Source organism: Ochotona princeps, chromosome 14 (assembly GCF_030435755.1).
Source record: "Ochotona princeps isolate mOchPri1 chromosome 14, mOchPri1.hap1, whole genome shotgun sequence".
Taxonomy (NCBI): Eukaryota; Metazoa; Chordata; class Mammalia; order Lagomorpha; family Ochotonidae; genus Ochotona; species Ochotona princeps.
The window spans coordinates 23,470,611-23,498,474 of NC_080845.1; the positions used below are offsets into that span (position 1 = coordinate 23,470,611).

The 27,864-nt window shown below is 37.5% G+C and overlaps 1 protein-coding gene across 4 annotated transcripts in view; it reads right to left on the minus strand.

Annotated features, from left to right (window-relative positions):
- Positions 1-27,864, minus strand: part of SLC44A1 (solute carrier family 44 member 1) — a 177,274-nt gene that overhangs the window by 69,669 nt on the left and 79,741 nt on the right. For all 4 annotated transcript variants that reach the window (XM_036496710.2, XM_004580933.3, XM_058672964.1 and 1 more), the window contains exons 4-7: positions 22,042-22,178; positions 10,916-11,009; positions 4,150-4,319; positions 2,155-2,244 (exon numbers count right to left, since the gene is read on the minus strand). In XM_036496710.2, the coding sequence (XP_036352603.2) occupies positions 2,155-2,244; positions 4,150-4,319; positions 10,916-11,009; positions 22,042-22,178 (491 nt within the window). The remainder of the gene's footprint in view (positions 1-2,154; positions 2,245-4,149; positions 4,320-10,915; positions 11,010-22,041; positions 22,179-27,864) is intronic.

Here is a 27,864-nt window from a genome sequence, read left to right on the forward strand (position 1 = left end):
TGAACCAAGGGGAAAGTGAGATGTGTGCAGAGGGGAGCAGAGCACACGAGAAGCCTTATTAGAACTCTTGAATGAATTTCAAGATTTCCTTCAAAGTAAAGTTGTGCTTATTCAGGTGGATAAGATAAAGAAATAGGAGATTAAAAACAAACTAGGTTATGACTTATGCCCACCAATCTGACCTCTACCCGCATTCAAGTAAAAAGCAAATGGGGTCGAAAGAATATACCATCCTCCATTGGTAAAGACCAATCATGACTCTGTTGAAGCTAAACAAACACATTAAAGCAACTGGGAGTCTACAAAAAACATTTTAGAGTAAAGGAAATGAATCCCTTTTGAAATCTTGAGTATAAGAAAAATGTCTGAAAGACATTTAAAATGGTCCAAACAGAAGAAAATGTTTTCTCTACGAACAGTCACAAAAAGTCACCATAGAATCAAGTTCAAGAAAATATAATCAGATAATAACAATGAAATCAATGAGGACACTGCTCACAATATACACAACAGACATCATTTAAACTTTTACTACAAGTATGCTAAGTCCTTTACAAATGTGACCTAATTTATTATAAACTCTACAAATAATAAAAGAAAAATTTAGCATAAATTAAGATCATGTCAAACATCACAAACATTATAGCCAAAGCTGCGATTCGAACCTAGGTTTACTATCAAACTATCCCTCTGCACAAGGAATTAAGACACTAAGGCTATAATCAGAAATGAAAGGAAAGATGATTGAGAACAGGAAGAATTACAGATAAAATGAAATTGAAATAGTAAAATTTATCTCCCTACCATAGATACTGAATATAGCACCAATAACAGAAAAGCTAAACCAGTGATATGGAAGTTAACTTAAGAGACTGGATAAAGAAAATGTAAATATACATGATATAATATTACTCAGCCACAACAAAGAATGAAATCCTGACACTTGCTACAAAAGGGACGCAAACAGAATTCATTATTCTAGGTGAAATAATCTAGATCTAAAAAGGCATATTTTTGTGTTAATTTATATATATATACTTATATATATATATATATATACACACACACACACACACACATATAGAGAAAAACAGAATAAAAGTTGTATGAATGTCATAGCATTTGATATAGTTATAAATATTGCTTCATGAACCATAAAGAAGGGCTGTTCCTAAATGAAAATGAGGAACAGCCAAAAAATTAAAATCTTCAGAAGATGCCAGCATGTGAAGACAAAAGCAATAGATAAGGCTTAAGCAAATATAGAACCCCTACATTTTTTATAAATAAATTATCTGAATTCACATTCTAGCCAATATAAGGCTGAGCTGAAATTAGGAATTGAAGACGAAAGTTTTATGGTGAAAGGACTAGTAGTTTCTAGTAAAACTAGTCCAGGATAATGTAAACTTACTGGTAGTACATCTGTGCAATTTTTCAAGGCACAAATAAGCACATTTTCAAAAAACACACAGCACAAGAAAAATATTTTAATAATATTTAACAATGTTCAATAATATTTAATAATAATCTGATTAACAAGCACTAAACAGTGGAAACAAATAGAAGGGAGATGGATGAGAATAAGTTGAAGATAAGTAATTAGAGTAAAGCTCAACATTTACTATTTTATTTCAGCCTTTAATAATCATAGAATCCTATTTCAAACAATATTTTCTCAAAATACATTGGTTGACAACTGTATAAGTAAAAATATAACATATGTCATCCAGGCAGGCGTGAAGGTAGTTAAATAAAATAATAAAAAATAGCTCATAATACAAAGATAGGAAAAAAAAACATAAATATCAGGAGAACAAAGCAAATGACAGTAGTAAGACCAAATAAAACAGGATGAAATGTGAGCAGATTTTACTACTAAAAGACATTCAGCTTTAAAAACTAAACAATACAAATAAACATTTATCTTTCTAGCTGTATAAAACTAAGGTCCAGACTTAAAATGCTAACCAATGGTGACGTGAGGAGAGGCAGATAAATATGATTAGAAAAATTATAAGGCAAAAATAAAAATCACCTTGAAGAAAAGATGGAGCATATAAAAATAAAAATGAAATTTTACTTTTTCTTTTATTTTTATATTCTACCATAATTTAGTTAGGCATCATGAAAAAAGAAAAAGAAATAGCTTACCAAGGGAACCCAGTATGACCAGAATAGTTAAGATCCATACAAGTACTCTTGATATATACCTGATTATCACCATCAAAATCATGGAGAGAACTGTAGGAAAGATAAAGAGAATGTGAGTATTACTCTAAAATATGGAATTACTTGAAAACATAGGAATATATGAATTCTTTTAATTGGTGCTTCTCCCCAACAAAATAATTTGTTGCTACTGACTAGTTCATGACCACATTTTAGCTAAGAAACGAAACTGGTTGTTTCTGCCATTTTGACTTAGCTACTTGTACCAACATTAATAACATCACTCCAAATCAAAGGCGCTTCGCTACACGGGTTTATAAACTACGGAAAAGCATACATGCAAATGCACAGGGTGACTCAAAGACAGCACAAGACTATTATGGATTCACAACAGGTAAGGCATCAGACATGTGAACACACGTACCAGCACACAAAGTGTAGAATATGACATGTCATGTTGGTGACAAGAAAAATTAACACATGTAGACAGAGCTCAGTTAAATTAGGAGCTATACTCCCTTGAGTGATATGCATTTCAGGGCCTACTGCTCGAGAAACACTACAAGACATTTTGTGTTCTTCTGTTGTTTCTCAAGACATTAAAGGATGGTTTGTCTTTAGAAGCCCACTGAGGCCAAATTCCTCTGACCTAATTTCTCAGATTGAGTCAAGGGTCCCGACTGAGAAGCAGTTTCCCAAAATGAAGCAAAGTAAAAATCCAATGTGCTAAAATCCTCAGCGTAAATCTCAAAATAGAGGGAGGATTTCCCCTTGCATGGGAAAAACATTTCTGAAACCATTACTTATAAATCTTTATTACCTATAGGCCCATTCCAAAAACAACTGAATTAATATCTTTTGGATTTGTCTTACATTTTTAAGTCCGAAATGAGAATTACTTTGATAAAAAATGGACTCTCAATAAGATTGCCACATTATAATCATATAAATTTTTTGGCTAAAGCATTCAATTACCTGAGAAACCAAATTATTCTTATAAAAAGCCAGACTACTAGTCAAATTTCTTTTGGCCAATTGCAAAGCCAAATAAATGGTTGGGATCTGTATTTAGGTAACATTATTAAGGTACTCACTTTTGCAATAAATGTACAGGAACCAAAAACAGATGGGAGCCTTTCAAATATCACAGAATTAGATTTTCATATGGACAGCATTATTTCAATTGAGTCAAGTACTACCTAAGCAAAAAGAAAATACTCTCTAATGACAGGAAAGATGGAAATGCAGCAAGTTTCTTTTTCAATGAGTGTACTGCTGTTAATAGCCATAATTATTCATCTTATTTATTTAATAAATAGTTGCTTGGTTCCCATCATAGTTTATTTCTCCCAACTAAGAAGCCCCACAAATTCTGATGTGCCATATACAAGTACAGAGCTACAGGGTTTACAACTTGAAAATAAAATTGTATTTATTAGATTATCTATTCACTGACTAGAAAATTCAGGGGCTAACAAGTGGAGATTTCCAAAATTTTCCAGCAATATAGTGATAGCATGAACTGTAACAATGAAAAGAAAATTACATACTTCAAAAATAATCTATCAGAAATATATGTTCTGAAATGGGAATAAATAAGAGAATATGTGGCTTCTTTAATAAGTAAACACATAACTTATGGAATCATAACTAATAACAAAGGGGATGTTAATTCATTAGAAGAAGTCTCCATATTAAAAGTAGTCACAGATTTAGCAACCACAGTTTGGGAAAACACCAAATTTTCTCCAACAAAGAGAAAAGAAGGGAAATAAATTTCATTTCATATATATATGTATATGTATATATACACTTTATGTTACTTATTTTTAACTATATATAATCTGAAACAATTATTTTGGCTAAGGGAAATTAAACACTTTACAAGTATCCCCAGTTGTATTCATACTTTGGTTAAAAGAGAACAGTCTTCTACTGCAGTACTATGCAATAGCTAAGAATGAGAAAAACAATTACCTAGTGATAACAAGCAAAGTCCCAATATAATTTCTTTGCTGGTCATTACTCCACTAATCAGCCTGTGTAAGACACTATTGTCACTGACAAAGGTGATCAGGGCCTCTGCAAACTTGGCATAGCAGGAAATGTTCACAGGAGCACAGCGATGGAACAATGGAATAGGTGCACTGGTGACACAAGAAAAAAAATCAGAAAAAAAATTACTCCTACTTAATATAAATGCCACATCCAACACACAAATGAAGGTGAATATGGCTGCAGTACACTCCACCCTCCACACATCATTATGGTAGCTAACAGCTGTGTGCTTAATGCTATGAAGATGACTGTCATGGGTAGTGATGCAAACCTTACCACACGCCTTATCAAAGAGGGTGGAGTGCATGTTCCAACAGAAGACATTACCCCCCCCTCTTCTGGAAAGAAACATACACACACATACACACACACAGAACTACCAAAGCAAAACCAGACAATCTCCTCAGCCTGCATGTTCACCAGTCAGGGGCAGATGAGAAAGCTTACAAACATACACTTTATTTAACTGAAAATGAACTTTTGCCATAAGCAACTGGAAAATTAAAAACATAATGTTTTTACTTGATTTGTGTCATTGTTAACAGAAGGTTTCCCCTAACAGAACAGCATACAAAATCTCAGGCTGATAAAGATGGTTAGGGGTTTTGGATCTACGTATAGAGCTTTACAGCTCTATAAACAAGTCATGCCAAGATATTAACATGCTGCATAATATACAGCTACTTAAAACCACAGCTGTAATACTACGCAGATATGCTTATGGTATAATAATATCAGAGGAAAATTATACCTAATATATTAATGACATTTTTCAAGAAAGGATTATACATAATGGAAACAAAAATAATGTAAAAAAGTGAAAAATATCTTCATCATTTTATGTTCAAAAAAAGTAAAATAATCAACTATTTACTAATTCACTTGTAAAGGAACACAGCTATGTGTGAACTATGACATGAATCTAGTTATGACCCAGTGCCACTTCAGTTTCTGGGAGGACATCTAACCAATGAGAGAATTTTAAGCAAAGGACTATGAATATGCCTTCAGTTGTGGTGTGCTGGATTCTAAGAGATTCTGTATGTATGTCCACACATGAATACACACCTGCATGTACATGACATTAAACTTTAGCCATTACTAACATGAAGCTGACATTTTTGGAATTGTGAGTAGGAATATCAATGACACCTATAATTAACATCTTTGGCTGGATTGATACAAATGTGTTCTCATTCTTAGCTAACATTGTACTGTGGTGGAATCAGTGGATGCGATTACCTAACTGGACATCAAATCCAAGGTGTCTAATCTCAGCAAAGCAACTTTGTAGGACCTGAAGCAAAACAGTATCTTTGTTTCCCGCCTCAAAAAGTTATAATGTGCCTTTTCAAAAAGGAGTATAAGTGAACTACCTATGAACTTTCCTGTGAGTAAATTAGCACCAATGATATAAAAATTAGCAATGTCATTTATTCTATTATACATCACGAAGAAATAACACACTTTTTAAAAGATCTACCTTTACCTTAGTCATATAAAAAGCTATTACATTTCAGAATACTTTTAGAGGAAATGGATTTCATTGGAAGTACTACAAGATTCAAAAAGGATTAACTATAGGTTTCTAAGTTAATGGAGGATGATTTTGGACAGAAATATTTAACAATGATTTTGTAATCTACAACTGTCTTTTCTGATGTGGTCATTGCCAAATTAATATTTTCAGTTACCGAGTTTTCTAAGAAACCAGGTTCTCTTTAAAACAAAATCCTTGGTAGGTTGGCAAAGTGGCATAGAATGCAAACCCTTCACCTACAAGCACCAACCTCCCATAGGGGCACAGATTCATGTCCCAGTTGCTCCACTTCTGGTCCAGCTTCCGGTTTATGGCCTGTGAAAGTAGTGGAGGATGACTCAAGTCCTTGAGCCTCTGTACCCACAAGGAAGACCTGGAGTTAACTCCTGATATCTGGTTTCAGATCAGCTCAGCTCTGAACATCGAAGCCATTTGGGGAATGAATCAGCAAATGGAAAATCTTTCTTTGTCTCTCCTTTCTCCGTAAAATCTTCCTTCCTTCCCCTCTTCCTCTTTTCCTTCCTTCCTTCCTTCTCATCCCTTCCTCCCTCCCTTCCTTTCGCTCTCTCTTTCACTTCTTTATTTTTATTGGAATGGCAGATCAGATTTATGGAGAGAAGGAGAGACAGAGAGCAAGATCTTTCATCCACTGGTTCACTCCCCTAATGGCCCTAACAGCTGGAGCTGAGCCGATCTGAACCCAGCAGCCAGGTGTCTTCTTCTAGGTCTCCCATGTGGGTGCAGGGTCCCAAGGCTTTGGGCCATCTTCCACTGCTTTCTCAGTCCTGAAGCAAGAATCTGGATGGGAAGTGGAGCAGCCAGGACACAAACTGGCACCCACAGCTTGCAAGGTGAGAATTAAGCCACTGTACCAAGGCCAATATCTGTCTTTCAAATAAAAATAAGTAAGTCCAAAAATATCCTTACTGTTTCATGATTTCCTATATTTTTATGCTTTCTGTGCATTTATACTATTACCTCTGACATAACCTCTGTGTAACATTTGCCTTCAACATTGAAAACAAAATATATTCACCTGGAGGATACCGATGTCCTTTTACTGTTTTTGGTACCTATTAATTTTTTTTTTTTTTAAAGATTTATTCTTTTTTTTTTTTTTTATTACAAAGTCAGATATACAGAGAGGAGGAGAGACAGAGAGGAAGATCTTCCGTCCGATGATTCACTCCCCAAGTGAGCCGCAACGGGCCGATGTGCGCCGATCTGATGCCGGGAACCTGGAACCTCTTCCTCCAGGTCTCCCACGCGGGTGCAGTGTCCCAATGCATTGGGCCGTCCTCAACTGCTTTCCCAGGCCACAAGCAGGGAGCTGGATGGGAAGTGGAGCTGCCGGGATTAGAACCGGCGCCCATATGGGATCCCGGGGCTTTCAAGGCGAGGACTTTAGCCGCTAGGCCACGCCGCTGGGCCCGGTACCTATTAATTTTCTTGGCTCTGTTTGTTTAGTTTCTTTTTCCTGTTAGATAATTGTAAAAGCTCAAATTCTAAGAGAGCCACATGTCACTCCACTTCTCAGTTTGCACATTTGTTAACTAAGAGAGTAAAACTAAGTGCTTTGTATCTTATGATTTGCAGCAGCAGCAGCAGCAAAGAACTTACCCATACAATCAATGATTCCAAATTAAATGACAACAACATACACAATATCTTAAGTGTTTTTCTGCTTTTTAAATGCTCCCTACTTGTGGTCTGGGAAGTAGTGGAAGATGATCCAAGTGCTTGGGACCCTGCACTCACGTGGAAACCTGGAAAAACTCCTGGCTCCTGGCTTTGAACCAGCCCAACTCCAACCACTATAGCCATTTGAGGAAGTGAACCAGAGGATGAAAGATCTGTTTCCCCTTTCTTCCTTTCTCTAGTCTGTAACTCTTCCATGTTAAAAAAAATCTTATTTTTATTTAAAAAACAAAGATGATTTGAAAAGATGGATTGTAATCTCAACATTTTAAACCTTTATTTTTACTTAGGAGAAAATGCTAAGTAATGTCTGCTCTGAACTTAACCTTTCAAGTAATTTTTATGCTGTAGATAAACACTTGCCCATGTGGATAGTCTGCTTGCAAGAACTGGAGCAAAATAGCAACAGTTTTTACCCCATAACTCAATCTCTGTCAGTTAAATTAAAAAAAAATACAACTCGGACAGCTCTAAATTTAAAGATATAAAATTAGTAAAGGATGATTAACTACATTATCAAGTTGATAATTCGAAATCTGCTCTTTGTCATATGAAGAGAAATAGTAAGCAAATAAAGAAAATATGTGGACGTATTAACTAAAAAATAAACTACTCGGCTTTCAAGTGAAAAGCACCAGATTCCCTTGTCTGTCGTTCATTTTTCAAATCTCTCTTCAATGTACCAGCCATTTGCTGCTTGAATTATTTTTCTGTTTAAGAAAACTAAGTGTCAGGGTATTGAAATGTTGTGTTTGGTGTATTCCACTAATAAATTCCACCTGATATAATGCACTTAAGATAAATTAGTTGATTTCAGAGCCCTATATTACCTACAAGGCCACAAAGCCAGGGACTGATCCAAGATGAAGTTGTAAGATTAGAACTCTATTCAGGTTTTGCACATGGGTGGCAGGGCCCAAGAACTTGGGTCATCTTCTGTTGCCTTTCTAGGCATATTAGTAGGAAGCTGGAATGAAGTAGAGCAACTGGGATTCTGGTTTAACCCATCACAGCACAATCCTGGCCCAGAATATTGATGTCAATGTAGTGTCATTAAGAATTAATGCTGTTGGGCCCGGCGGCGTGGCCTAGCAACTAAAGTCCTCGCCTTGAAAGCCCTGGGATCCCATATGGGCACCGGTTCTGATCCCGGCAGCTCCACTTCCCATCCAGCTCCCTGCTTGTGGCCTGGGAAAGCAGTTGAGGACGGCCCAAAGCTTTGGGACACTGCACCCGCGTGGGAGACCCGGAAGAGGTTCCAGGTTCCTGGCTTCGGATTGGCGCGCACTGGCCCGTTGCGGCTCACTTGGGGAGTGAAACATCGGACGGAAGATCTTCCTCTCTGTCTCTCCTCCTCTCTGTATATCTGACTTTGTAATAAACTGAATAAATCTTTTTAAAAAAAAAGAATTAATGCTGTTTCACATGATTGAAACATTAGTAAACAAGGAATAAATGAAGGTTGTGAGGGACTAAAATAAGTAAAACCTAAGAATGCTTAAACGTAGTATAAACACACTGCATAGTTGATTTTGGGTGACCTAGGTTCAGCATTGCATTTCAGATTTAGTGAGATACCGGTTGATGATCTCATCACTCTATAAACCCATACCCTTAACATTATGCTTTGACTTGTAGTGAAGGCCCTCCAAATGCTGTGACTTGTGGGAGTGCAGGTACACATGTGTATTTTCATGTAGCTGAAACTGGAAGACCTCTGACAACCAGTCATAGGTCATCCTCACCACGGGAGAATCAGAGATATCAGAGGTAGGTGTGAATTTGCAGTATGATTTGCAGTATGATTTGAACCTACTCCAACATACGCCCCAGCCACGGCGCACAGGAGCAGACCAGCCTCATCCTCACACTCTGGCTTTCTAGTTACCCTTCTTTATGTGTTCTGGCTTTAGAAGAATGAACATATACTCAAGGCATGTATATTAAAAATGAACTTCCATTACAAGGTAGATAAAGGTGTACAACTTTTTCTGCTTCCTTACATAAAATTGTCCAATTGATTCCATTCAAAGGACCCTTCCCCCTTTTTTTTTCTTGTTGCAGCCTTTTTATCAATGCAATCTTTTTATTTATTTGTCTAAGTGCCCTCCTACTGAATATCTTCTAAAACAGTTCCGTTATGCCTGTGTCCTTAAAACTTAGATTTTGATTTAATAGCAACTTGACAGACTAAGATCTGGAAAGCAATTTAATGGTTGTATCCTTTTTATACTTTTCAGTAGAAAATTTCAAATAAAACATAAGTTATACCCGTAAGTAGTCCAAAAGAAAAGAAGACACAAATCTCAAAAAATTTTACCTATGTATTGAACTGTGAAAAGTGGTTTCCAGTCAGTTGCCCTTCAGAAGTTGATTCATATCATAACCAGTTAGCAATGCAGCCTAATACTCTCAGGAACTGACAGGTTTCAAAGTGTCATGCATACACATACATCTATATAACATCAAATTCTGAAGAATCAGCATTCTATAATACTTAGAGAATTTTTTCCTTTTTTTAAGGAACAAATCTACTTATAATATAAAAATTTACCTAATAATACAGTGTAGCTATTGAATGCCCCCAGTGTGTTAAAAACCTGGTCCCCAGAGTGGCGTGAATGGGGAAGTGATGGAACTTTCAGGAGAAAGAGCCCAAAGAGGGAATCATAGGTCACTAAGGTGTGCCCTTGCAGAGGACTGGAGAACCAGTTCAAGATACAACCTTTTCTTCCTACACATGTTCCTACCATTTGCCACCATCAGCTGCTATCATCAGAGACCAAATCAATGAGGTTGCTTGATCCTAGTCTTGAACTTCCTAAATTGTGAAACAAATAGACCTTTCATCTTTATCAAGTTACTTTTTTGTACTAACACAAAGCTGATCAGTACACCTTACTTACAGCTGCTATGAAAGCCTTCCAAAGAACATTTCTTATTTTTTGTATATACCACATGCAGTAAATTTTTAATAAAACAAAAGCACTGAATAAGACCTTGGATAAGAAATGATAAACAGCCTACTGAGAAAATACCTAGAGAATATATACATGAAATAATTACTGGCATACTTTTTAAATTTGAATTGTAAATTAAAGAACAATCCCAATAAGTATCACTAGGATCAACCTCAAAGGATCTTTACTGATTAAGGTTTGTATTCTAAATTTGTTGCAAATGTCATAATGATTTCATATTTTTTATGTAATTAACAGTTATAACATGAAAATAAAACCCCAAAAAATAAGCCCCTGAAAGAATTTAAGATGTGAAAAGTGAAGTTATTTGTCTACACATTCTTTAAAAACAATATGAAAAGTATGTTGTCATTTTTATTGCTACACTAAAAATATTTGTTTGTATTGGTACAATGGGTACCCAGTTTTTTAAAAAATGAACTAAAACAAAATTCACAAGGTTAACAACTTTATTAAAAAAATTTACCTCGCTGGTACTGGTAGTTTGGGGCAAAGAACAGAAGATTTTGAAGATGTAGTATATTCAGAAGGCTTCAGGTTATAGCTACATAGAGCTGAGCCTGTTAAAACAAAAGTTTCTATATGAGCAGGCAGAACAGAATCCGAACACATTGCCGTAAAGATTTGCTATAATGTCAGCATATACAACTTTCAAACATCATAGAATTCATAAGGATATGACATTACCAATACATATCAGTTAAAACAAACTCTTCTATGAAATTAACAATAATATGTATAAATTTTAATTACCTTAAAAATAATAAATACTACAACTATCTCTATTGGAAGTGTCTGCCATATGCTAGGGTCCATGCAAGGTGACATGTATATACATCTCTAAATAACATCATTTACTATTATTACTCTGTCAGGCAGGCATCATTAAGCCTACTTTAGAAAGCAGGAAATGGAAGCTAACAGATAATTTAGCCACACATACACAGCTAGTAATAAGTAGAGAGATTGCATTAAAACACCACATTTCTTTGAATGCAAAAATCCATACCCAACTACAGTCTTTTTTTTATGCTTCCCATGAATAAATAATGAATAAATATTTAAAATTATTGCATAAGGCACACATGTATTCAGACAATAGATTATTTTCTTATCTAAAAAGAATTTCTATCTATAAATTGAACAAATTGATAAAACTGATAAAAGTGATTCCAATTCTTGCATGGTTTGAAAGTTTGAATCTAACCTTGGATTGATTATGGAAAAAAAATCTATTTTTCTAACTATATGGCTAATACAAATCTAAATAATAATAAATACACATCATCAATGGATACAGTCTGTCAATACAACAGAAGTCTGCTTATACTCATTAGCTTATTTTATAATACAGCAACAAATATTAGAAATTTCATTCCATACAACTGATATCATGAGGAGACCTAGACAATTCTAATTTTGAGGACTATTGCATTATATGGCACAAGCATACTAGATTTACAGAAATTCCTAGCAGGTTGCTAATTTGGTGAAACATTTTATTATTCAAAGTGCAAGCAGAATAGCTCTGCATTTTTATTAAATAGATTTGTGTTCCCAGGCTTGGCACAGAAGCCTAGTGGCTAAAGTCCTTGCCTTGTACACACCAGGATCCCAGTTGGGTGCTGGTTCGTGTCTTGGATACTCCACTTCCCATCCAGGACCCTGCTTGTGGCCTGGGAAAGCAGTGGAGGATGGCCCAAAGCCTTGGGACCCTGCACCCACATGGGAGACCTGGAAGAAGCTCCTGACTCCTGGCTTCAGATTGGCTCAGTTCCAGCTATTGTGGCCAGGAAGATCTTTCTCTCTTGTGTTTCCTCTCTGTAAATCTGAATTCCCAACAAAAATAAATAAATCTTAAAAAACAATTAACTTGTATTTTCATTGTACCACCATGGAAAAATATATTAAAACACAATGTGAAGTAAAAATGGCAGACTTCAACACTGAATTAATTAGCAGCAAGTATATGGGAAGTAGCTGAAGAAAATTACATACAGACAGACATAGCCTGATTTGTTGGGACAACAGTGAGAGTAAACTGACTTCCCCTATGACTTCTCTTATCAATCAAAGTAATTTTAGAAAACCAAAACCACCACTGAAGTCAGCAACACTGTGTACCACCGGCCAAATGTTTTAATAGGTGTGCTGTTACAGTATACTCAACACCAATATATACAGCAGATAAAGACAATTCAAGTAACTTGACAATGTAAAATACTTGTCAAGAGAGATGCTTCTAAGTTATGTGGCACTGTGCTTCAAGCTGCCAACTTAAGATGCAGTCAACAGGAGATTTTATTTTAGAGACTGACTTTGATCATTGTTTTCATGATGATGGTCAGTGATCCTCCTCTTAATAACAATCTTTTTAAAAAGTTAATCAGAAATATTAAATATTTAACTCTTCTAAAAGTATTGTTTTTCATGTTTGAAGAACATGCCAGCAGGTCCCACTGATAGCAGTCTTGGAGAAAAAGAAATGGCAGAAATGATTTTAGATTAATCTCAAAATAGTTAGCAGTCCTATTATAGAACCACTTGTGAAAAAGAACAGCAACTGTGCCAATAACTGCAGAGCACCCAATGTAATCATCAACTTCCTGATCTGAATTGTCAACATTCAGAGTTCAAGATGGATTTGACTTGCACAATACAAAAAGCACTAACTAGAACACTTTGTGTCAGTGCTGTTAAACACACCGATTCATCCCCACCCTTTCTTCATTTAAAAAAGGAGGTCAGCAGGTGCAACAGAGTTCAATTTTATAAATACTTTCCCATGATAATACTCAATGAAAGATAATAGCCTTATCTCTGATGGTCTTCTGGGACACAGGCCAGTACTAAATAGCTCCTGTACTAAATAGATTAAAGGAAAAAAGGTCTTTATATGTGTGAGTAGTAGCAATCACAACAAACCTTACACTGCTTTCTGTTCAAAGGGTTGGTAGAGGAATCTCAGTACAGATACTAAAACAACATAATAAAGGCAAATATTTACAATTGTTTTCTTTGCATGTTCATTAGCTGATGTGTTTTCAGAGACTATTTTAAATGTTATTTTTCTTAGAGTGGAGTATAAACAATATTTGGCACAAGAGATTTTAACATAAACCGTAAGACAAAGTTTTCCTTTTAATGTGAAAGCAGGTAAAAAATCATGCTGGAGCAATGAAAAGTCAAAAGCTAAAAACAAAAGCTTATCTAATGAACACCAGAGGCAATTCATGCAACTGAGCCAATGTTATTCAGGAACCATCAAAATGAGTGATCTCAGGAACCTAACTTGGGTATATAAACATTTATCATGGTAAACGGTTGCCATAGCCCCCAGAATGTTTAACTACTACGATTTTTCAAATGCCTTATAATATTTAATTATTTATTCCTTAGTATACTATCATTTATATCAACTCGAAAAGGTACATTTCCATCACCCCACTCCAAAATTACAGATGAAAAGAAATAATACTGCAAAGGCCTTACAGGCAATCATTGGCGTATTTAGAAATAAAATTGCTTACTCCTAAGCCGTGATGATTTTTTGTCATTCTTAATCAACATTATCAGACAACTATTCAATAAACTACCTAGCAAAAACCACATTCTATAGATACCTCAACACACATCTGAAGGAAAATTATTTTTCATACCTACTTCCTCCTGTATATTGTCCTTTTTGGTTAATGGTCCTTCCATCCATGAAATCTCTGGTTTCAGCATTAACAAATTCCCCAAGAATATCTCCCTATCATCTTTCCATGTATATCACTCAAGACATTCCCCACACCAAGTCCTGACAATCATACCTTCCTGTATTATCTCAGACACTCACCTTCTCCTGTTGCATCAGGTAAAATGCTCTCATCTCCACCCAATACGGTAACTATGAAAATGGTCTTTGTAAAATGCTTTTCAGTGTCATGACACCCCTGACCTCAGCGTAGTCCAAACTTCTTGGCTTCAATGCCTCACTAAAGCACGACCCTAGCTCCATCTCAACATATTTGTAATTAATTTTTGTTCTTTACAAGTTTTCAAAGTTGTTCCTATACTGTTTTCTTTGCTTGGGCAGTTATTCACCAATTAACTTCAAAGTGTTAATGTTTGAACAGAATTTCTACAAACTACTTAAATATAACTTCCTCTGTTAATCCTTCTCTGACACACCTAAAAAGACTACTAATTAGTTTTATTATAAAATGTAGCATACTATTCTAAAATTTTAAATTATATCTCAACTTCATTTTTGGCATAGGGACTGTTTGACAACTAGGATCTTATGTTTTTGAAACATTTAGAATCTCTATTTCCTGATGTACTACTGGCACCCAAATGTCTTTTGCCAAAAAAAAAAAAAATCGGTAATCCTGATTGAGAATAAAAATGAGATCATTGTATTAAATTTTCATATTTTGGAACAATGTGCTATACACAATGCTAATGCATTTTTCTTTTAACCAAACTCTTCTCCTGAGCCTGGATCCTCAGGGCACAGTCACCTCAGCCTGGATCCTCAGGGCACAGTCTCCTGAGCCTGGATCCTCAGGACACAGTCACCTCAGCCTGGTTCATCAGGACACAGTCACCTCAGCCTGTATCCTCAGGACACAGTCTCCTCAACCTGGATCCTCAGGGCACAGTTCCCAACTTTGGTACTATGACATTTTGTGCCAGACAATTCATGGCTATAAGGAGCTATTTTGTACTTTGTAGGGTTTAGCAATCTCCCAGGCCTCTCTGTACTAGTTTTCAATAGCCTCCCCTGTGGGCCTCACCTTGTGCAACAATCAAAAATGTTTCCCTAAGTTCTGATCCAATTTTATTTGAAATAAACACACACACACACACACACACAAGCTATGGGCTCAGAGTCAAGGCACAGCTGTCTAGGCCTCCAACTGCAGCACCAACACCCCATAAGAACATCAGTTTAATTCCCAGCAGTCCCACTTCCTAGCCAGTTTCTTGGTTTTTTTTTTTTTTTTATTCATTTTTATTACAGCCAGATATACAGAGAGGAGGAGAGACAGAGAGGAAGATCTTCCCTCCGATGATTCACTCACACTCCCCAAGTGAGCCGCAACGGGCCGATGCACGCCGATCCGATGCTGGGAACCTGGAACCTCTTCCTCCAGGTCTCCCACGCGGGTGCAGTGTCCCAATGCATTGGGCCGTCCTCAACTGCTTTCCCAGGCCACAAGCAGGGAGCTGGATGGGAAGTGGAGCTGCCGGGATCAGAACCGGCGCCCATATGGGATCCCAGGGCTTTCAAGGCGAGGACTTTAGCCACTAGGCCACGCCACCGGGCCCAGTTTCTTGTTAATAGCTTGTGAAGGCAGCAGAGGGGGGCTTAGAAGAGGCTCCTACACCTACAGGGAGATCCAGAAGAGGATCCTGGCTAATGGCTTCAGCCCAACTCTGGCCATTGTAGCCACTTGGGGAGTGAACCAGTGGATGGTAAATTGCTTTTAGTCTGTACTTCACTTTCAGTAACTCTACTTTTCAAATAAACCCAAATTTTAAACAAAACAAAGTATGTTTTGTTGGGGATAACTTTTTGCTTTGAAATTTTAATTTATTATCATAATATTTCAGAAAATGAAAGATTCCTTAAAATATGACTAGGAAATCTGCAATCAATAGAAAAGAAAATATCTCCCCAGCTAGGAAAACATTGCCTTGTGAAATCTGATGAATTTAACCTCATTTTCTCTAGTCAAGAAATCAATGTGCATTCATATGCCAAGAGGATGGAAGACACTTTTCATATTTCAATTTCTCCTAACCAATAAAAGTTGTAGGCATATTTGCAATTTATACTTTCTAACTATAGAGATTAGCCAGCAGGGGGTATGACATCATCTGTCAATCACTATTGACACAAACTAAGCACACAATAAGTATCTGTTAAATGTATTAATTTTGTAAGATCTTTACTGGGTATTTTGGGACGACAAGCGAAAAATGACTCTCAACTATACTATATGTATATATTTGTATCTTTGGCACATGCTTTATAGGTTCTATTTGTTGAATAACAAAGATCAGTTTAAATGGTATTATCAAATATAATTTTTTTCATATTTTATTTTTAATTTTAGAATTTTCACCCTTCTTAATTAGCCATGTATCCCTACTGGTCTCTAACTTGGATGCAATTAAATTTATTGCTAGATCTCATGATTTTATTCATTAACAAATGACTTCATATCCAAGCCTTTGATTCACTGCACCAAAATGAATCCATGCTAATTCTATGGCTGAAGTTCTATTGTTACAAACTGATAATAAACAAAGTAATATACTATCATCCTTTCATATTGACTCTAAATTTAGTCAGATGATAATCGAATGGTTTATTAGTATTCATATGGCAATGTTTAATCTGAATGGTTCATATAACCTGTCCAAGTTTTTAATGTCAAAACAATTCTCAGCACGAGAACATCAAGTTGTGGGACTCTACTTGTGGTCCAAGTGGCAAAAAGGCCACAAAGCATTTGAAACTTACATAAATGAGCTTTTGATCAGAATTCACTATTGTGTTATGGAAGACAAAATCTGTGTTATGAAATAGCTTGGTGTGAATAATGGAAAAGGTAGTAAGAATCTCATGCTAAGTATTAGCATTAGCAAGAGCATGTCCCCAACTTACTCACAAGTTATGCGCATTTCTAAACCTCTGGTTAGAATTCAGATAGCCAATGAAAAGACAAAACAATATGCAAACTAATTGATGTAGTCCAATTGGACATGATATATATACATATATGTGTATATATATTATATATGTATATATACATACATACATATACATATATATATGTATATATATATGAATGATTATCTACTTGGACTCATGTGCCCAGGCTGAATCCAGCGGAAAGGGATGTGAAGAGTGCCTGACAGGCCAGAGATGTAGGACTGCAATCACTGGAAAAAGAGAACTCAAAACAGATTCCATCACCTCATCCCTTTAGCATCTGTCACAGAAAGGCTGTGTAGAAAGTTAACTTCAAAAGGAGGGGGATTCTATTCCGCTCCCTACAATGAATGCATTACTTGAGTTTTTAAAATAATGAGTGAAGAAACCTGTTCATCAGGAACCAGAGAGCAGGAAAATCACAGTAAGATGGAATTCATGCTCGTCCCAAAGAGCTCATATGGGTGCTCTCACCAGCTGGTGTCAATTTTCTCTGCATGGCACAAGGTTAAGAATAAGGATGAAAGAGAGGGCTCAGGAGAAGAAAAGGTATGAATAATCACCTGGAGAAAAGTAGAGGAGAGATAAATGAAAGAATATAATGAAATACTTAGAGATAAAAAGAACTGACAGCAATTTTGGTTAGAATGAAGTTAAACAATTTACCTGTTAGTAGCAACTCGCACAGATACTGAATTGAGGACAAAGTATAATGAGAAAATGAGAAATTGTGAAGTGGCAGTTGAGATGAATAGGAAAATCCAGTCTATCATTCTCTCAAAAACATTTGTGGATAACCATAAGCTCCTCTATTAAGCCTGGATATTCAGAGATGAATTGAGCATGGTCTTGCCCCCAGGAAAATGCATACATTACTGCAAGGAGATGATAAACAAAGAACTGAAAGAAATTTGACATCCAGTGCTTACGCTATTCGCCAATTTTAATTTTTTAAGGAACTTTCTAAATTGCCTTCTTCTCTCGCATCACATATTTCTATGGGTGTCATATGTGAATTACGAATCACAATAAAGCTCACATTTGTATGCCTATCACCCAACTCACATCCCAGAATCTGTATTTTCAAATGCATCTGGATTCTTCAATCTATCTTCAAAGCTCTTTGTAATATGGCACATAACAAATCTAAAACCCAGCTATCTCTTCCGTATTCTATACCAGTCTGAGATACTCAACAGAGGTGGTTGACAAGCTTTAATTGTCCAGGAGAACTCCTCTTTCTTGTCTAAAAGAAATAGACTTGAAGATTTATAAATGTAATCTGTACAAACAGTGGTATAGGAACTAAGAGTTTTCTCCTTGTAAATTTTTTTAAAAGATTTATTTATTTTATTGGAAAGGCAGATGCACAGAGAGGAAGAGAGACAGAGAGGAAGATCTTCCATCCGATGATTCACTCTCCAAGTGACCGCACCGGCCGGTGCTGCACAAATCTGAAGCCAGGAGCCAGAACTTCTTTCCAGGTCTCCCACACAGGTGCAGGGTCCCAATGTTCTGGGCTGTCCTAGACTGCTCTCCCAGGCCACAAGCAGGGAGCTGGATGGGAAGTGGAGCTGCCGGGATTAGAACCAGTGCCCATATGGGATCCCGGCACGTTCAAGGCGAGGACCTTAACCATTATGCTATCATGCCAGGCCCTCTCCTTATAAACTTTTAAAATAAATTTCAAAGGCAATAAAGGTTCAAGTAAATGGACAGTTCTAAGTGGTTAAAAATACTTTCAAATGTTGTCTTGGAAATTTAAAAATTCTTTGAAAAGGATTTATATTATGTTTTCATTCTGGTAAGAAACACTGTCCTGCATTTTAAAATAAGGCTTAGAATTAGCATTTTAAAGTGAATGTTTCAAGCAAGATATTTCTCTTCCACAAACTTTTGTAAAAGATATGGTAAGATTTCCTATGCTAACCACTGTTAAGTGGACAGCTCAGAGACCTTATAGTGACACAACTGGCAAAGCTGAAACGCTACTTATCAAACAGTACCTTCCTGTTCCAAACCTCCTACAGCCCTGGCTACCCCAAGCACCTCACTTATAGGTGGAAATCACATAGTATTTGTCCTTTTGTGGACTGGCTCACTTCACTTAACATAGTGTCCTTAGAAATATCAATGTTATAGCATATGTCACTTAAAAAATCACATAACAGAAAATGTACCATTTTAACCATTTACCAATATATAACAGCAGTATTAGCTACAAGCAAAACCAATCCCTAGAGCTTTTCCATTTACAAAGCTGGAAATTCATGATTACAGAACAACTCTCCTTTATCCCCTGCCCCAGGCCTTGAGAATCAATATCCTACTTCTTGTCTTAAAGAGTTTGACTACTTTAGATATTTCACGTAAGTAGAACTGTGCAACTTTTTAATAAAAAGATTTATTTATTTTATTGCAAAGTCAGATATACAGAGAGGAGAGATAGAGAAGAAGATTTTCTATCTGATAATTCACTCCTCAAGTGACCACAATGGCTGGTGCTGAGCCAATCCGAAGCCAGGAGCCAGGAACTTCCTCCAGGTCTCCCACACGGGTGCAGGGTCCCAAGGCTTTAGGCCATCCTTAACTGCTTTCCCAGGCCACAAGCAGGGTCCTGGATGGGAAGTGGAGCTGCTGGGATTAGAACCAGCGCCCAATAGGGATCTTGGTCCGTGCGAGATAAGGACTTTAGCCACTAGGCTACTGTGCTGAGCCCTTTTAATTTATCTTTTAAAATATTGTCCTCCCCATTCTCTATTGCCATGCTTCTTGATGCTGCCATCATTTAGTATTTTTATGCCTAACTTACTGACTTATTGTTTATGGTTGGTTCCAAAGCAAAAGGGTATCTTTACAACTAGTCTCCAGTTTAAGAAGTTTGTTTTCTGAAAGATGTTTTTTCCTCAATACTTCTCAAACACCTATCTATGCCAGACCCTGCAGAAAATATAAAGCTGTGAAACCCAGCAGCAGGGTCTTGGCTTTGAATGGGCTATGCTCAGTATCACTTAGTAAAGAACACTGGACTAGAAACCAAGCAACTCCAACAAGCAGTGTGAGGTGTTGCACCTCGAGGGATCATCACAGCAGGGCATAGAGCTGCAAAGGCACTGGCCCTTGTCTAGTTTCCTGGAGGACAGGTTAGTTCAAGAGACATTTGATCCAGGAGGCTGGAGAGGACAAGTTGGAGACAGAGCAGCACAGATCACAGCTCTGCATGCTGGCATAATATGTACAGACTTTTATTTTCTAACCGCTGATGATCTCTGAACCAAGAATCAGGTCCGAGCGAAGCTCTTTTAAGACAGTGTTATTTAAGGGAGTTTAATAGAGACCAGGGGAAGGAGGACTACTACTTTCCACTTGTGGAATAATATTAACTATTCCAATGCCAACAGTCACCATAGTTATTGCCTATTTGCCAGACATTGTTCTTAGCATTTTTCATTTACTAATTTTATAAAATATTCTAAGTGCTCTATTATCCCTATATCCTAGAGGGGGAAACTGGGGCATTGAAAAGCCAAGTAACTCTCAGGGTCCCACAGCTGTTAACCTGTAGGAGGAACATTTGAATCTGAACAGTCTGAGTCTACAGCTATGGCTCAATTACTCAACTTTACCATACATCAGAGAAGACCATCTGTACTCATGATGTCCAAGATTCTGGAAAATCTTGGGGAGACTCTCCCTTCTCTAAGAAACCTCATAAAGACAAGGCTGATAATCTTGGTGTTGGGCCCAGCAAGCCAACACACATGGGGAACACAAGCTCTTGAACAGCAGTTGGCACGGATTCAGTCCCCACAAAATGCCCAGTATTCTTTATGCATCATCTCACTGTTTTTAATCCACTTCCCCCCACTCTCACCCCCAGGTTAAGAAATGTAAGTTCAGAGAAGCTATACTTCTCACTCCTCATTATGGAGCCAGTCAGTGACAGAAGCAGAATTAGAATTCAGATGCAAATCCAACCCAGGCTCGGTCACCCTTCTTCTGCTGACAGCATCAATCAGTAGGAGAGGAGCATTGGTCAGCTGCACCGCGCTAGCCCTCGGCCTGGGAAGGACAGCACCCCATTGAAAAGTCTCTGAAGTCCAGTTGTGGTGCACAGCTACAGTGATCCCAAGCTATTTCTGTGCACCCAGATAAAAATTATACTGGGTGGACCCCAGAATCAACCCCTGTTCCAAGAACTAGTCTGTGGACTCGGCAGGACGAGGCAGCATTGAGGAGTTCCACAAAGACAACACAAACATGAAATCTCAAGAAACTGTTCAAGAACATTGGCTTCAGGGGCCATCTGCACATTGCCCTCCACAGATAATGGTTTGCAGAAATGTTCCCTACAGACAACTCAGTCATTCATGCAGAACTGAGATCATCTAGAGGTAAGAAACCGAAAGAACAGACCTAAGATTTCAGGAAGCTGATGGTATTGCTCTTCTTGGCTAACTCTCATGCAGATAACCTCAGAGTTTCTCAAAACTCAAAATAGTTAGGCTGTTAAATTTAAAAAGTGGAACAAAAATGTGTACACATCAACCACACTGAAAAAGACATGATTTTCATTTCACCTTTACATTTCTTTTGGAACTTTTCAAACTTCCTGTAGTGTACATTTATGATAGTATTAACGTGCTGGGGGAGACATTAATTGAAATACTTTCAATCAACACTGGTAAGACAGGGAAACAACCCAAATTTTACATAGAATGGTCTAATAATTTCCAAAATATTCAACATACAATATTGAAAGCTCCTCCCCCCAAGATATTTATAAAAGATAAAAATTTCCAGAGTCCAAAGACCAACTTAGATTTTTCCTGGGTAGGGACCAGAAATCTGTGGTTTAACAAGCTACGTAAGTGTCTCACCATTGATCTCTGCAAACTTCTGAACATCACTCAAGGTTTTCAGTTCCTGTGTTGGACATGCTGCTACACACAGTGCTACAGACTTGATCTTCCGATTTATCAAGTCCAGGTTGCATGGATCCAAAAAGAATACATACCTAAAGCATGGAGAAAGAAACTGAGATATTATTTCACAACACATGTTTTCATTTACTACACAGTGACTACGCTTAAAAGTTTGAACTCACAACAAACATTTCATAAATATAATCATACATGAATTTTAAAAACTTCTTAATAAAAAATCAACTATTTCATTTTTCTTACACTGCCAATGCTGACAATTACTGAAATATCCTAGTATTTGTTATATAAATTGAATTACAGTTTATATGTAACTATAAAGTTTACTTAATGAACACATAATTATCAAGGTGAATATACATATACATATATATAAAACATGAAATTGAATGAAGACTAGAGGAAAATACATCACCACCTCAGCCATCTCCAAGTATTAAAGTATTAGTTTTCTTTTGCTTTTCATAATTCCTATTTTCTAAAAAGAATTCAAATTATTTTTTCATTATATTAACTGCAATACATAATGTTTTGTTTTTTAAAAAGGTCCATCTGGACTGGCATGGTGGTATAGCAAGGTAATCCACTACATGTGGTATTGGCATCCCATATGTGCAGTGGTTCATGTCCCAGCAGCTCTACTTCCAATCCAGCTCCCTATTAAAGGCTTGGGAAAGCAGTGGAGGATGGCCCAAATGTTTGGTGCTCTGTACCCATGTAGGAGCTGCAGAAGAAGCTTTTGGCTTCCAGCTTTAAACAGGCCCAGCTGTGGCCATGGCGGCCACTTACATAGTAAATCAGCTGATGGAAGATTTCTCTCCTTGTTTTTTCACTTCTCTGTAATTCTAACTTTCAAGTAAAATGAATAAATCTTAAATTAAAAAAAAAAAGGTTTCTCATAGTGGCGGGTATCTTGTCTAGGGTTAGGATGCTGCTTGGGAGACCCATATCCTATATCAGAGTTGGGTTTGAGTCTCAGCTCCACTTCTAATCCCAGATTCCTGCTCATGAGTATCCTGGCAGGCGGCAGAAGGGACTCCAGCAGCTGTCAGCCACGTACAAATCCTGGATGAAGTGCCTGGCTTCAGCTTGTGCTGGACGTTTGGAGAGTGAATTGGAAGAATGGAGGTCTCTTTGTATTTATGTCTGCTTTTCAAGTAAGCAAGCAAATAAATGAAACAATTAAGAGATCTATTACAAGTAGATAAAACAATCCCCAAATCCTAAATTATTTATATCATATTCATTTACAATTTTAGAATGGGAAGTTAATTATGAATTATACAAATTATGTTTCAGAAGACTTATTTATTTTTATTTGAAAGATAGATTTGCAGAGAAAGGAGGAGAGACAGAGAGATTCTTCCAGCTGCTTTGGTTCACTTGGCAAATGGCTGCCACAGCCAGAGTGAAACTGATCCAAAGCTAGGAGCCCGGAGCTTCATGTGGATCTTCCATAAGGAAGCCCAAAGACTTAAGTCATCTTCCACTATTTTCCCAGGTCATAAGCATAGAGCTAGATTGGAAGTGGGGCAGACAGATACAAACTGGTGCCCAGATGGGATGCTGGTGCTGCAGGTAGAAGATTAGCTTGTTACGCCACCACGTCATCCCCAACAGCTAATTTTAATGTTTGTTATAAAATAGAAAAGATGACAAAGATTATGGATGTTATTTTTGTCCAAAGAGAAAATCAGGGCTAATCACTTGTAACTGAGAAAAGCAAAGTAAAATGTATGAATCAAGAGAAAATTACCAGAACGAATGTTTTCATACAAGGTAAGAACCAGATTTTTTTTTTTTACATCTGAGAGACAGACTGAGAGTTCCCACCCTCTGATCCTCTGGTTTACTACTCAGATGCTTGTAACAGCCCGAGCTGGGTGGAGAGGAAGCCAGGAAGCTGTGATGGAATCCAGGTCTCCCACACTGGGGTTGGGACCTACCTGCTTTGGCCATCACTGCTGCCGCATGGTCTGTACCACCAGGAAGCTGGAGTCAGAAGCCAGGCCTGGTACTTAACTCAAATACTCGGATGTAGGAGCCAGCTGGCATAATGGCTAGACCAAACGTTCAGCACATGGGCCTGGAGCTCAGTGATGACTAAATCCTGACCCTGCAAACCCCAAGATACCTTATGGACTTGGGTTCATATCCTGACTTCTCCATTTCCCATTTGCTCTGTGCTTAAAGCCTCAGAAAGCAGTCAAGGACGGCCCAAAGCCTTAGGACCCTGCACTCATGTGGGAGATCTGAAGGAAGCTCCTGGCTCCTGGCTTTGGATGGGCTCAGCTAGGGCCACTGTGTGGCCATCTAGGGAGTGAACTAAAGGGTAGGAAATCTTTCTCTGTGTCTCTCCTTCTCTCCATAAATCTGATCATCTGATCTGCCTTTCCAATAAAAATAAGCAGACTTTTAAAAAAATAAAAAAGAATGTCAGCACACTAAGTCCAGGGAAGTTTGCAGCAAGTCATATATGTGGCAACAGCCCTTCCCACACTGTTCAACTGTGTTGCTATGCAGAACACATTTCAAATCTGGAACCAGAAATATAACTAAAAATAAGAGCTGCGTGAAAACACTGAAAAGCAAAACAACGTAAAGTCAGTACATGTACTGGAATGGACAAAATAAATGGATATTAGGGAAAAAAAATATTCTTCACAGCCAAATGGAAAGAAAAGACAAAATGCTGTGAGGTAGATTCAGTAGCCAGGTTGACAGATGGGATGCCCACATCCCGTACTGAAATTCCTGTTTCAAATCCCAGCTCCTCTGCTTCCAATCCAGCCTCCTTCTAAAGCACATTCTGTAAGGCAACACATCATGGCCCAAGTACTTCCTCCCTTCCACTCAATAGGAGACCCGGATGGAGTTCCGGGATCCTAGCTCCACCCCGATCAAGCCCTGAATGGTGCAAATATTTGGGAAGTGAACCAACAGATGGGGAAGATCTTTCTATGTCCTTCTGTGACTCTCTGTCTTTCAAAGAACATGGGGGAAAATGTGGTTTGGAAGTAGGACTTGTGGATTATTTCTTTGGCTGATGGCAAGGAACTAGGATCCAGAGAGAACTACTTCTGGCATTTAGTTAGAAACAAGCTTGTCCTTACTAAATGTCCCTTAACTATCCTGTGCATCTGATTAAGCATATAAATGCCTGGGACCTTGCACAATGAGCTGCACAATGAGCTGCACAAAGCCAGATCCTGAACAGGTAGCACTCTGATCTTTAAGGAAGGTGTCATAATACCTTTCAATTAGCCACTACTGCAGCCACTACTAACACTATTAACAGTAACAAAAATAATGAGGGTAGTCACATTTACTGAGTACTTACCATATATCAGACACTATAATAAACCCTTCACATGTATTAACTCATTTAATTCTGAAAAAAATACTGTTGTGATTGTAGGGGGTATGGGTAGGAGGTGGGCAGTGAACCAGGAAACAGCAGCTGAATGCACAGTTCTAACTGATGAGCAATGCACTGAGAAATATCTCCAGAAATCAGGTGACAGTAGACGCAGTCTGAAGGAGAGAGAAAGCAAGCCAGAGACCACTGCATGCTGCTAGGGCTACACTACGTCAACGACACCCTCCTGAGATGAGATGCAATGACTGGCCTATAGACTTCTGCCTCATCCTAGGCCAAAGTACCCTACTATATTTCTGTCTTCTTTTACACTTTAAAACACATTCCCTTCATTAACTCCAGTGGCTGGGCAGCAAACTCACATCACATTTTAGTAAGACAAACCTACATTTGTTCTGTTTCTTTCCTAATGCTTTCTGATTTGGGGGAATGTGTCTATCCTTAGCCTCAGTTTTCTTATCTGTAAAACTACATACTACATATTTCACATATTATTGTGACAGTACAAATGATGTGTATAATGCATAAACACAGAGTCCATGCTCTGATTCACTGCATCATTATTACAAAAACTGTCTTTCATATTTTTGCACAGTAACACACTAGAGTCAACACTAGTAATATGGGTATAAGTCAAGACCACAATAACTTTAACTTGGAGGAAATCTACACATGGATTTTCTGACTCATCAGTCTTGATGAGAATTAAGCAGATTACCAGAACAGGTCTAGCACAAAGAAAATAACAAGAGGACCAGAAGCATCTTGCAAAGAGTCTAACAAATGAAAATAACTATATGTAGGTTTGAAATCTATAATCAACAAAATCAAAAAATAAAATGGCATCTTCAGGAAATACACACAGATGTAACACATTTATAGTCTACGTCTGACCTACCTCTATAGTCTAAGAACACATAAAATTTAATTCTCTACGCACACACACACACAATGATACTGTTCCCATTTTCTGGTGCTCAGTGTTGGGCCCTGCTATATTCTGAATCTCATTTGATTCTTGTGGTTGTGAGATTGGAGCCATCACTATGCCACAGAAGGCAGAAGAGACCTACTATCCCACCCAGGAGAGCCAGGGGGTACCCAAGCGTAAATTCAAGCCTAGAAGAATCTGAGACTGAGTATCACTCTGCCTCCATTCTGCTCTGTTTCTCAAAATGCATTCTATAGATACCATTCCTACTTTTAACCATTTTATAGTAATATCAAATGTTATGCTTCCAGTATTCTGAACTTCCATCCATTTGTGGCAACACATTTATCAGTATTTAACTAACTGATATTGAACTGAATATTTTTAGAACAGGAACAGTGTTTGTACTATAATTTTTTTTCCTTTTGCTTTGAAAATACTCTTAGCCAACTGAAGTAATTCTCAAATTAGTTTTGGTTTCACCTTAAACAAAACAAAGTATATGTGGCAATTTTATTTTTCTTGATAATAGTCATTTGGTAGCATGTTATTTAGCTTCATGGCGTTGACAATTTCTTTTTTCTTCCTGTTGTTGATTTTGTATTGAGGCTTTTCATTTAAGGAGATGTACAGTAACTGTGTAATGAAGACTATCATATCCAGATGTGAAGATATAATACAGTCAACATCTCTACTTCCAGACTAAAGATGGACTCCCGATGAAACTGTTCACTCTATCTTGACAATAGGATGCTGGACTCTGCCACTGTCCATGCCTGCAATAATGGACATATGACTGTGAATGAAGAACTATATTTTAGTAGGGGAATTCACTGAGGGGGGAAGGAACGGGGAGGGGATAAGGGAAATCCCAGAGCCTATGGAACTGTATCATATAATGATGACAAATATAATAAGTAATAAAATGCTTGGGAAAAAACACACTAGGAATAAGCACTTTTTGGAGCAACGGATAAGTCACAGTTTGGGAAGCCTGCATTTCCTATCAGAGTGCTCAGGTTACAGTCCTGGCTCTACTTCAGCTTCAGTTTCCTGCTAACACGTGCTCTGGGAGGCAGCAGGTGATGGCTCAAGCGATCAGGTCCCTGCAAGCCCCATGGGATACCTGAATTTGAATTCCGAGTTCCTGACTTTGGCCAGGCTTAGCCCCAGCTATAATCTGGGAGAGAGCAAACCAGTGGATAGATCTGTCTCCATCTCCGTGACTTTCAAGCAAATAACAAAAAAATTTAATTCTCAATTCTTAAATAAGTATGGCACTGACAGGCTAGATTAATATAACTGAAATTTCATTCACGTGTTTTTTTGTTGAACAGGCAAGAGACACAAGGTAACAGTTCCAAGAACATTTCAGAAAAACTTTCCAGACCAGTCTAATTTTATTCCCACAGACAACTGGCTGGAAAAGAAGGGGGCATGCAAATTTTGA